General features: G+C 39.1%; 1 protein-coding gene across 6 annotated transcripts in view; it reads right to left on the reverse strand.

The window, feature by feature from the left end:
• Positions 1 to 13,012, reverse strand: part of LOC149319683 (roundabout homolog 1) — a 764,680-nt gene that overhangs the window by 18,285 nt on the left and 733,383 nt on the right. For 5 of the 6 annotated variants that reach the window (XM_089512200.1, XM_089512201.1, XM_089512199.1 and 2 more), the window contains 4 exons: positions 8,450 to 8,554; positions 4,593 to 4,737; positions 4,136 to 4,384; positions 302 to 711 (listed from right to left, as the gene is read on the reverse strand). In XM_089512200.1, coding sequence (XP_089368326.1) covers positions 302 to 711; positions 4,136 to 4,384; positions 4,593 to 4,737; positions 8,450 to 8,554 — 909 coding nt within the window. The remainder of the gene's footprint in view (positions 1 to 301; positions 712 to 4,135; positions 4,385 to 4,592; positions 4,738 to 8,449; positions 8,555 to 13,012) is intronic. The other variant, XM_089512203.1, reaches the window with a different exon arrangement.

Below are 13,012 nucleotides of genomic sequence, written 5' to 3' on the forward strand. Positions count from 1 at the left end.
CTTTGTGGCTTGCTTTCAGAATGAAAATCATACATGCAGATTTGCAGTTTTAGAAAGTCTTTATTGTAGTTGGATGTGAACTCACAATTAAAACAAAGACACAAGCATGGTGAGGTTCCCTTTATTACATATTATATGAAAATTGTTGTAATGTCTTGTTTTAAATAGAAATGCAGGCACAGGTATATGGTATTCCCAAAGGAAGCATCTTCCAGGAGTAACTGTCCCTAAGGACACACTAATTATATATCTGATGGATATCAGTGATCAAACACACATAATGACTGAGAACAAATCTCACCTCCAACAGCATCTTGCATTTGACGCCTTGCTACTTTGAGACCAGCGTATTCTGCTGCTGCTGCAACAGCCTGTGCAAAATCTGCATCTGTAAAAAAGGATCCATCAGATGAGCTAACACTAGATCGTCCACTTGAAATGTTGTCATCTTCTGAAGCCGAACCCCATCCATTGATCATGGAACCCGTCACTGAACTCTCGAGATCTCCCACACTTGAAGCAGGTGTCTGCTCAAGGCCACGCAGAAGCAGCCTTCTGTTTTGCATCTTGGCAACTTCTATGTCTGCTTCATCTTCTTCCTCTTCTGGAGCATCAGTATCCATGTCTGATACAAGAGGCCCTGAAATATAACCATAGGTGTGTGGAGGGGAAATGGGCCTTGGAGGTGGAGGAGGACTCACAGGTTGACGCCTGTTAACAAATAAATAGTTAAACATTAATGTTTATTTCCATCTTTACTATTTTATATTTTAGTAGTTTTTGTACATTCTCATAGCAGAAGTGGTTGACTACTGTACAATATGTAAAAGTGATTTACTTTACTTAGTGATTAAAATGGGGGGGGGGGAATTACTTTGGGGAGTGAGGAGCAGATAAGAGGTTATTATAGCCCTCCTATTTAAACTGTGCATGGGCAGATGAATGATATGGGTCTAGTAGACTTGTGCGCTAATATGAGTGATTTGCAATAGATGTGCCAAGATTTCTGACAACCAATTGTATAACAATAATAATTGTGCAGTTCCCTCTTCATTGCTTAACTTGTATTTCTGAAATAAAGAATGATTAAGACAACTACTTTTGGATTAAAAAAAATAACTGAGGGACTGATTCAGTACTGGTACCCAGAACAAATCCATGGGCTCAGACTTTCTTAATTCTAAATGTATATCATTTGCAGCTGGTTTGGGTTGATGGATCTCAGTGATCCAGTACAAATAAAGTAGATTTCATAGGGTTGAAGTCTCTCTATCCAATGTAACATACTGCTTATGAGAATTCACTTGAAGATCATTTGGAAATGCCAGATGGTTAAAATAGGTCTCCTACGATTCCAAATGGAGCAAAAATTTCAGAATATAATTTCTCTATCCTCAAAGAACTGTACTGACTATCTATTCATTTCTGACCCAGATTCAAGATATTGGTTCTGAGCTATGCAGCCCTACATTGTTTGTGATTCAAGTACTTTAAGAAACAACTATTTCCACACTGCAATGTGACCCTCCCCCCTTTTTAGCATCCTTACCAGAACTTTTGACAGTATTAAGATTTGCTTCTTGTTTCAGAGTATGACAGCAGAAAAGTTATCCAGAGTCTTGTTAATAATATTATGAGGCCTCCTGAAATTGTCAAATATATTGATAGCTGGGCCTCAAAATATGTTAAGTGTTTTATTAAAGATTCTGATAAAATTCCAGCTGGGTGTTTTATAGTACTTTTCCATAGAAAGGTCACTAAGAGTGATAAAAACAGTTATAGCTCTAGAGGTCAGTTTCAGAAAGCATCTAAAATTTATATATCATGCTTACTGCTGAAATGAGCCACTTGGGCAGATGAGCAGGTAAGTGGAAGAACAGGTAAAGGACAGGTGGCAACCAAACAGTGTTTTGTTCTAATTTATCTGATTTCTAAATAAGCAGCTAGAAGCTGGTGATATATTTGTGCAGCATTGGTAGAGCTAGCCTCATCTTTTGATTTTATACAACAGATGTGGGGATCATGTCATACTCCAGGCATTGTTTTAATATAAGTCTCAGCAACACTATTGACTAATAATATTGTATATTGTACTCCAAAAATATCTGGGGGTTCACATAATTATTATTGTTCTTGTAGATGCAAAGACACTTTGGTTTAAATTATTCAACACAATAAGAGTTTGCTTTAATTTTAAAGTTTTCTTCTTGTACTGATCTTGGAACTGACAATCATGTTTAGCTCTAACCCCACCTCTTTTGAAGAATTTAGGTAATTAATACTCTTGCCCTCAAGATCTTCATTGAGAACATTGTCTCATAGACTAGTGGTATACAATACAGAAACATGGGCTAGGGTGAATATTGTTAAATTGGACACAAGTGTTGGAATTCATTTATGCCAAAATTTCTCTCTTAATATGATTGTGTTTTATGCCTATGATAACAACAACAACAACAACAGCTTCATAGATACACTGACTGAAATACTAATGCATCAATATATCTGTATATTAATGCTTTTTTATTTATACATTTATCTAGATAGTTGCCATTAAGAGACTTGTTGAAGGCTGACTATCTATTTGCCTTTTGGATGAGTTACACAGTTCAGCCTTCCTGAATGTAGTGTCCTCCAGATATATTGAACTTCAGCTCTTACTGTAATGCACTCTAAATGGGACTGCCTTTGGAAACTCTTCAGAAATACCACAGTCAGCATTACTGGAGGGTAAATTTAGTAAGACTCCTGTCCATGAATGAACATGCCCCTGTAACTCAGGAGATATAGAAAATGTTGGACACGTATTGTTTCACTGCCCTTTTTATGGCAATGCTCGCAGAGATTTGATCATTCCTATATTTTTGAACGTACCTGGGAGATCTGAAGCTTTTTATTCAAATTACCTATTATCAGACTGGAACTCGCATATAACTTATAAAGTGGCACAATTTTCTGCACTAGCAATCACTTGTAGGAAAAGAACAACTGATCAAAGTTAAAAACATAATATTGTGTCATGTCTGGTAAAAATCTGATATTGCTAATCTACCCTTATTATTTCAATCTTAAGGGCCCGAAAGCCCATAAAAGTTTATTTTTATTTTATTTTATTTTAAATGAAGCTATCTTAAATGTAATGGAAATGAATTATTTACATTTGTAGTTGGTAGATTTTTATCCCAAGCAATCTTTTTATGTGTATTATTTTATTTTTCTATGTTATATTTTATATTGATGCCGGTCTTTGACTGTAATAAAACATTTCATTTCACAGTCAGAATGCAGCCAGAATACTGACCAGGAGCAGTTACAGACAGCAAGTAACTCTCTTGTTGAAACAGCTTCACTGGCTATTGGTTTGTTTCCGGGAACAATTCAAAGTGTTGGTCATGACCTATAAAGACCTACATGACAGGTCCAGACTATTTGAGAAACCATAACTCCCTGTACGAACCTGCTAGGTCCCTAAGCTCTTCAGGAGAAGCCTTTATCTCAGTCCCACCAGGTTCACAGGCTTGTTTGGTGAGGACACGAGAAAAACCTTCTCAGGGGCTGCTCCCACCCTCTGGAACTACCTTCCCCAGGAGGCTAGGCTAACCCCCTCGCTACAGGCCTTTTGCTGGCAAGCAAAAACATTTTTATTCAGGCGGGCATTTTAAAATTATGGCGGGGTGGCTTTTATATTGGGTAGCTGTATTAGATTGTGGTTTCAACTTTTGTATGTTTTTAATCTTAATTTTATACTGTTTTAACTGTTATTTTATTTTTTAAAAAATATGTTTTAAATGTGTTTTATCTTGTGAGCTGCCTTGGGTCCCTTTTTGGGAGAAAGGTGGCAAAAAATGAAATTAATAATAATAATACTTATTATCGGTTCTCATCAGCCCAGCCAATAGCCAATGGCCAATAAACCTGGAAGTTTTAATCTGAAACATCCAGAAGGCAACCAAATGGGAAGGCTGATGGAAACCATGAGAAAGTAAAATAATTTTAGTTTCCATTCTGAATTTCCTTCAATATGCAATACTGAAAGAACTGTATGCATTATACATGCTGTAGCTGGCACATCTTTTAACCCAATGCCACACAGAAGTTAAATAAAATTATTACTGAGCATGGTTTTGCAACACACCTCCGATCTTGTGGGTGTTGCAAGTGCCCCATTTCTTCCTGGCAATCTTGTAACATAGGCTGGAGTTCTTCTTGGGGTGAAGGTGTTAGTGTAGCAGTTGACTGATGGCTATAAGACACAGCTGCCGGAGATGAAGCTGCTCCTCGGACTGGTGGTGTAGGGCCTCTTTCATCATCTTCTTCTTCCAGTTCATCCTGCTGTAGATACATTCTTGCTGGTGGTACTGGACATGGGATTTCCTGATCATAGCTAAGAATGTATTGAATAACATAAACATAAAATACATTCAGATACATTTGAGCTAGAATATTCATTTTATTTATTTATTTTTCTTTCTTAAATCACTTTGAATATTTATACTTAATCTATGCAGTTATAAAACCTTCCATTCACTTAATTAAATGAATTTGGGTCATTAGGTCAAAATACTTGTTCTTGAATTATTCTTTTCTCTTACCTTTCATTCACAGATAAGCTGTATTCTTCACTATTACTATGTGGTGGAGGATGTACAGGGGGAGGTGGAAGTAGGTCAGCCCAGTTCATACCAGCCTGCTTTGATGCTTTAGGGGTTCTAGCACCCTTCTTATGCCCTTGGCTCCCTATGAAGAAATATATTTATACCATTATCTTATAGTCTCTGGAATAAATTGCTCATCAGCCATTTAATACATTATTCTGAAAAAAAAATCCAAGTGTTCATTAGATGACTATTCATGCTTAGATTATTCAGAATATTCAGTATGTTTAACAAATTGTGATACAAATTCTGGTTTTTCTACTGGACTCAGTAAGCACCTAAACATTTAATGACTACAGACAAGACGTGTATTATATTTATATTAACAATTTTGTCCAATTTTATGTCTAATTCATCTTTTACATATATGTCATACACAGTTTGCTATAGTGCATTTTAACACAGTCACAGTATTCATAACCTGAATTAATAAATAGCTTGAGCACATTAAAGCCATAAATGAACTTTACAAGCAATATAATTAAAGCAATCTTCCTACAGAAATTAATTGCATTATAGATTATCATCTAAAACAAATGATCTGTAGATACTTTCTCTGGAATATCTCTCTGTTATTTAATTACTAAAGCGTAATACACAATACAATAAAGATACAATCTATTAGTGTTCTACTGTTGTGTTAAGTCAATGGATATATATATATATAATTTGTACTTGTCCACTGAAATGTTTTAGGCACAATGAGATTACTAAATTTATTCCAAATGGCAGGTGCAGCTGAACATAATTACTGAAAGAACTAAAATAATTCACAATAAAAGCAGCAGAAAGAAGTATGGCATAAATGTTTTCAGCCACTATTCATTGGAAATTATGGCTTACAGTGGGTGATATAAGCAGTAGCCATGTGAAGAGCTTTGGAAAAAAGACCAATTATTCAGGTGCTGATACATTTGGAGTGGAAATTTGACATGAGACTTAATCAGAATTGACACTTGAGAGATACTCTACTAATTTGTATACTTCTATGCAAGCTTGCATTTACTGGCATGCTACACTATTTTAAATTTCAATGATAGCATTTTAAATGAATGAAGATTTGGTACATTTTTACTGGCATATGTATTTATTTCAACCATTTTTATCAGTTATTAAGTCAGAGCTCCCTACATATATAAATAATAAAAGGGTTCTACACTATGTACAAAGGTTTCATTTAGCACAGAGTTCACATTCAAAATTGGTATGCTATGTCCTATATGCTCTATCCTACCCACAGTAAAGATGTTCTTCGCTGAAGGATCTTTAAGAGTAAATGGCTGTGCTGGGGTGAGATTAGCTGAAGCAGGTAAAAGGTGGATTTTTAAGGTGATGTGGCAGAAGAAATGTGGTGGAATTCCACCTGGCAGAAATACAGATACTACATCTCTGTAATCTGGGATTTTGGACAACACTGATCATTCTCATTGGTAAATATAAGATAGTTGAAATCGACTTTTCCCCCCAAAATAGGGATAGATCAAACATTTCTTTAAATTTAAAAGGAAAGACCAGAAGCTTCACTACAATTTAGTGTGATCTATTATAAACCCATTCCCAGTATCTGGATTTTTATACCACATTTTTAGAGTACTGCCAAAGAACCCAAAATGTTTTGGCTTGCTGTAATTCAAGTAAAAAAGCAGCAAAGAATTGCATTTTGTGTCAGTTTCTAACTCTGTTATATACCACTGTTGTCACATGAATTCCTTTATTATGGAAAAAAAAATAGTCACATAGTAAGTAATGTTTCTACAAATCCCATACTGATCAAAGAAAAAAACATGGTGATGGTTGAGTGAAAGTGGAACTGACTTTTTTTTGTCCAGTGACCTATAGCATATGTTTTATGGTAGAGGAGACAGAAAGTAAGTATTAACAAAAATGGATGTCGTGGCAAACACATGAAGCTGGACCCAAAGGAACTCTGTTTACCTTTTATTAAAATTCTAAAGATATAAACAAAGTATGACATTTCTGATTTAGTTGTCAAAAGCTGTGCCAAAATTGGAGGGTAAAGTGACCTGGCAGGGGGCAGGTGACTGTCTGAAAAAAAAAATCTTTTCCAATTCCCTCCCTCATATATATTTTATTTCTTTTCACACATTTGCTCCCAATATAGCCAGCTTTGTAGTTTTTAAATATTTTCCTGTTGGCTGTGATAATCACAAATTATGGCAGGATCTACACCACCAAAATGAGTTGTGGCGGCAGTGATTCTAGGGTTAGGGAGCGTGAACCATTCACACGCTCCCTAAGCCTAGGACATAATCTGTACGTCAAAATGGTGGCACCCTGTCTACATGGGCGCCACCATTTTGACGTGACGGACATGCCGCATCCAAACGGCACTGCGCGGGCGTCATGTCCTGGCGCCGCTGCAGGGTGCTTGTGGCATCCTTTCAGCGGTGCCAAAAGGAGCTCCGTTTTGGAGCTCCTTCCGCCACGTGTATCGCTGGTGCGATGTTTAAACGGCCGCGCCAGCGATACAGAGAGAAAGGGCCCAAGTGGCCCCTTTCTCCCTTTCCCCGCCGCTGTAGGGGTGTCCTTGGGGTATGAAGCCCCAAGGACACCCCTTTCCATGCCATGGGGAAGCAGCGTTTCACTGGTTCCCTGAGGCCTGGAAAAGTGTCCGATCAGGGCCTCTGGGGTTGCCACTGAGGCCTCGATCCATCGGGGAAAGGGGCGGGTGCAGGCCGCCCCAAAGGGGCAGTCTGTATCTCACCTAAGTCACCAGGCTGCTGAGGAGATAATAAATTTTATCTGTGGCAAATGAAACCCTCACTAATCTAGCACTGAATGAAGAAGGAAGTTATTCTGTGATCCCTTGGCTCTCATTGATCCAAAGCCCTGTTGCACTGATAGTCTATAGAACTGTGTGCGGTTTATCACACGGAGCTCTAAATGTCATGCTTCCGTTGCCCAAACATCATCAAAATGGGGCAGAAGCATCACCAGTGTGATGGCGCTTCTAAAGTGAAACGGAAAAGTTATTGCCATGGAATAGTCAGCGGAGACGCCCTTTTCTTATTATTAACAGATTAATCCGTTAAGAAAAGAGCTGCTTTCCTGACGATTCCATCGCGATAACGCTTCTGTTCCACTTTAGAAGCACCTGCGGCATGATCACACCGGTGACGCTTCTGCCCCATTTGATGACGTTTGAGCAACAAAAGTGCTGCGTGTGATAAACTCCTATGGCAATGCAATTGTCTTGATACTGCTAACAACGCTGGGTAATATTTCTGCACATTCACTATTTTTTGGAAGCAAAACAGCACATTATATTTGAGTCATCTCCACAATAATCTGAATGATTATACTGTTGAAAAGAATGTAATCTGGATAGGTAATAGAGTCATTATGGTGTACATCTGAGTGCATACCACAGAGTGTAATTACAGTATGCACTGCAACCTGCACACCAATCCCACTTTCTGCACACTGATTCAAGCATCCAGCTTGTTGTGGTAGGATTTCATTGCCCATCAGTGCAGAATAATAATAATAATAATAATAATAATAATAATAATAATAATAAAACAACTCATGATGTTCAGGTTCATTTGGCAAAGGTGTAGAACATTTTCTTTTTCCTTTTGTTAAAAAAGTACACCTGTGTTCCTACTCATTAAATCACTGCTTTCCCTTACAGGGAATGGAGAATGTTTGTGAAATTCTGCCTACTGTTCGTTTACCTGCATTGAACTCTTTAGAGAACCCTGAAAATAGTTCATGATGATACGATGTAACTTCAAGTATTAACTAATGACTTATAATTTACCAATACTCACCCGACGTGCTACTTCCTCGATCTGAACTGTTATAAGACCCTCCTGTATTTGGGTCATAATTTTGATTGTATGGGATGGTTTGGGCATTATCATTTACTCGGTAATCTGCAGGTTTAATAAAAACAAGTTTACATTTCCTTCAGTGAGATGTCTACCAGAATACAGGCCAATACTCCTGTAACAATAAAGAAAAGGCTTTGCTATCCTGCTCTAATCTGAAGGATTACTCTTGTTATCAGGAAATTTCAGTGAAACTATCATGTATAAAGCACTTGGTCTTTTTATTAAATGCTTCAAATTTTCTGAGTGGAGAATTATTTAGGCATATATTTTATTTCCCTCCTGTTTGTCCAATGCAAGGAGGAATTGGGAATTTCTGACTATCACACTGGAAATTGCTTGTGGGAAGGAGGTGGATTGTATTGATTGAGAATAGAACAGACCCTTGTAGCTCACAGTGGCTGATGCCCAGTGTTGTCAGGACTGTGGGGGAGAGAGTCAGGCCAGGAGTAATTAAGTAGCTGTAGTAGAATCTCAGCCAATGTGTCTCTGTTTGAAACCTGCAGTACCACTTTTAGTCACTAGGCAACAAAGCTTCTAAACAGCATATACAACATGCCCTCTTGATCCCTGCCCATCATGGCTGGCCGTCCAGGGGGGTGAGGCATTGATGGCACTTCTCAGACATATCATCAATGCTTCCCTTGGGGAGGGTGATATACCACCCTCTTTGAAAGAAACGATAGTTAGACTGCTCTTGAAAAAATCCTCCCTGGACATGAAAAATTATAGGCCTGTTTCCCATCTGCCATTTTTGAGCAAGGTGATCGAGAGGGCAGTTGCTCTTCAGCTCCAAGCGGTCTTGGATGAAACTGATTTTCTTGATCCATTTCAAACGGGCTTCAGGACCAGGTATGGGGTGGAGACTGCCATGGTCGCTTTAACTGATGACCTCCATCTAGCCATCAACAGAGGGAGCGTGACCCTGTTGGTGTTACTAGACCTCTCAGCAGCATTCAATACAGTAAACCACGACATCCTCCTGGAACGCCTGAGAGAGTTAGGAATTGGAGGCACTGCGTTGCAGTGGTTCCGCTCCTTCCTCTCGGGCAGGTTCCAGAGGGTGATGCTTGGGGACAGTAGCTCTTCAAAAACAGAGCTTAATTGCGGTGTCCCTCAAGGTGCCATCCTGTCCCCGATGCTATTCAACATATATATGAATCCACTGGGAGAAATCATCTGTGGATATGGGGCTGGGTGTTATCAATATGCCGACGACACCCAAATATATTTCTCCATGTTCCGGTCATCAGCGACAACAACAGATGGCATCTCTCCCCTCAACCAGTGTCTTCAGGCAGTAATGGATTGGATGAGGGAAAGCAAGCTCAAGCTGAATCCAGATAAAACGGAGATACTTACGGTAGGGGCCCCCAAACCAGGTATTGGGCTGCAACCTCCAGTCCTAGAGGGGCTCATGCTCTCCTCGAAGGACTGTGTTCGCAGTCTGGGAGTGCTTCTCGACCTGTCACTTCAGATGAGGAATCAGGTGAATGCGACAGTCAAGAGCGCCTGTTATCAGCTTCGGCTGATACGCCAGTCGCACCCTTTCCTGGAACAGGGTGACCTCGAAACTGTAGTACATGTGCTGGTAACCTCAAGACTTGATTTTTGCAATGCGCTCTACATGGGGCTACCCTTGTGCCTAGTCCGGAAACTCCAGTTGGTACAGAATATGGCAGCCAGATTGGTCACAGGAACAGCAAGGAGTGACCATATAACACCAATACTGAAGTCACTCCACTGGCTGCCTATCAGTTTCTGGGCACAGTATAAGGTGTTGGTTATTACCTTTAAAGCCCTACATGGTTTGGGCCCAACCTATCTAAGGGATCGCCTGCTTCCATACAATCCGCCCCATACCCTCAGGTCCTCTGGGAGGAATTTACTACAGTGCGCCCGTGCCATATGCGGGCGCGCCATACGCGGCCTTGAGCATACGCACTCAAGCCGCGGCGCGCACGTGGGGTGGAAGGGGCGGCGCGTCCCATTCAATTGAATGGGCGTGCGCGCACGTTGCGCCCCACGCACACTTGCACCACCACGCATGAGCCCTATTGTTTCCAATGGGGCTCGAGCATAGGTGGAATTCGCCTTACTCGGAGGGATCCGGAACGGATCCCCCACGTAAGGCGAGGACGCACTGTACAACCCTTAAAGACCAGGCTGACGGCGACCTCCCAGAGGACATTTTCTGCAACTGCTCCCAATTTATGGAATGGCCTGCCGGACGAGATCCGTCACATTAACAATCTAGAGAGCTTTAAAAAAGCCATTAAGATGGATCTCTTCTGGCAGGCCTTCCCGGAATAAAATACTCGGCTATGGACAAGACTTCCCATCTAGTGACTCTGCCCATGATGATTTTTTGGTTTTTTGTTTGTTTGGTTTAGTTGGTTTTTAATCTTATACTGTTTAATCTTGTTTTAAGGGGGGTACTGTGTATATATAGTTGTATTTTAACTTGTTGTACGCCGCTTTGATTGCTTGGCAAAAAGCGGGATAGAAATAAAAAATTTATTAATTTTATTTATTGTAATCAATACAGCTTGAAGCCAAGGGGAGAGGTCTAAAGGACCGATTTATCAAGTACCTCCTACAGCTTTCGGGCAGATTGGGTGTGACTAAAGATCCCAGCAAGCATGGGTCACTCCAACAAGGTACACACAATTGCTGAGATACTACATTGAGCAGGAGAAGCATAACAGTTGCATAGGCAACAGTTCCTCTTTCCATGTTCTTTCTTGCACCACACTGTCTACTGCCAAATCCTGGGAGGAGTTTCTGCTACTTAGCAGTGGTCTTCTGGAGTCCTAGTCCAACACTCAGACCACTATATAACACCAGCTATCTGCAATTCTGTAATTCTATAAATAAAAATTAAACCTAATGTTACTATATGTGAGAAGTGATCCATAGATTGGAATTGTTAAGTTTTCCATCTCGCTACTTGTAAATGCCTACTTGGTACTTCTCTGTGTGCCTGTCTACTACAGAGTGTGGTTTCTTAAGTCTTCTCCATATTCCCTAGAAAAGTATCAGTGGATAATGAATACACAAGGCCTATGAAGGATCTTCACAGCAGTGCATTATGTTATATGAGACATGCTTCCTCATTAATGGTACTGGGAATGATTGCAAGAGTTGCCCCCCCCCCCCCCCAAAGCTATGGATAAACATTTAAAATATTGCTATTTTTAAAGAAAATTCCATGATCTGAAAAAATTCCATCATCTTACTTTTAAAGGAATAAAATATTCACACAGTTGTTAATTCCTTCTACTTATTGTAAGCCTATGAATGGGAGCCTTCCAAGACACCTTACTATTAACAGTCATGCTCAGGTCTTCCAAATTCAGAGTCATGACTTCCCTATCCACCTGTAATGCAGCCTTCCTCTTTTCGTCATATCATCTTTTTTAATGAGTCATGTAATCTGATGATATGTCCAAGATAATAATACATTGCATGTTGAAGGAAATTCAGAATGGAGACTAAAATAATACAGTGATTTTTTTACTGAAGTAATACCTGTAATGTATAAGAATGTTTCATGAAACAAATAAAAGAAAGCCATAAACTGTCATTGGACATGAAATAGGAATGACAGAATGCAGTGGAGAACTCATCAAAATGGTTATTTCTTCTCACACAGGTTAGAAGTAAACTATCAGAAAGATTAGAACACAAGAAACTAAATATGAGAATATTGGTGAGCGTATTTGTGTGCACACACACACAGAGATGACCTAGTTCACAATTGCTATAGATATTTGGACTTAATGATAGCATAAAACACATGAGGGAGAAGTCAAAAGGACAAATCTCATATCAGAATATTTTATTTAACATTTACTCAGTTCTTTTGCATTACACCAAGTTGCATATCACATACATTTACATATAGGACAAACAATAGATTTGACCTCAACAATATGTACATTGAATTATATCCAGAAAAGGAGTTAATGAAGTGAAAATAAGCTTGCTATGGTTATAGATATGTGGCTACAATAACCACAAAAAAGAGCAAGAGCAAGAGAGATTTCAAATCCAATGACTTTATGCCTTTCTTTCATTTGTTCCATTCACACATACTTATCCTTGTATCTTCAACCCTCCCCTTCTATTTTACCTTTGTTTTATTTAACAGTAGCTTTTTCATAATTTTAAAAATTCTAGGTTCTGACACAAATAAGTCTCTATAAAACATACATTAAAAATGCAAGGCTAAGATATAATTAAAAAAGTGTCACCACTATGACAAACTGCTGCAGTTTCATGTGGCCTCTGAACCACTATATGGACAAATAGGTCAGATAGTAAATACACTGATTTATTCTTGACTGATGCAACTCTTTTGTAATGGAATCTGTCCTTTGCCTTTTCAATATCACTAGGTGACCATGAAGACAGAATAGGACCAGCTACCAGGAATAGCAATTTGCAAATCAGGTTATTAAAGAAAGCTGCATGGAAGCTTGAAGGACTAGCAAGAAATTA

The sequence above is a fragment of the Sceloporus occidentalis genome, unplaced genomic scaffold (assembly GCF_023333645.1).
Source record: "Sceloporus occidentalis isolate IW3139 unplaced genomic scaffold, rSceOcc1.0.p SCAF_2, whole genome shotgun sequence".
NCBI classification, from domain to species: Eukaryota; Metazoa; Chordata; class Lepidosauria; order Squamata; family Phrynosomatidae; genus Sceloporus; species Sceloporus occidentalis.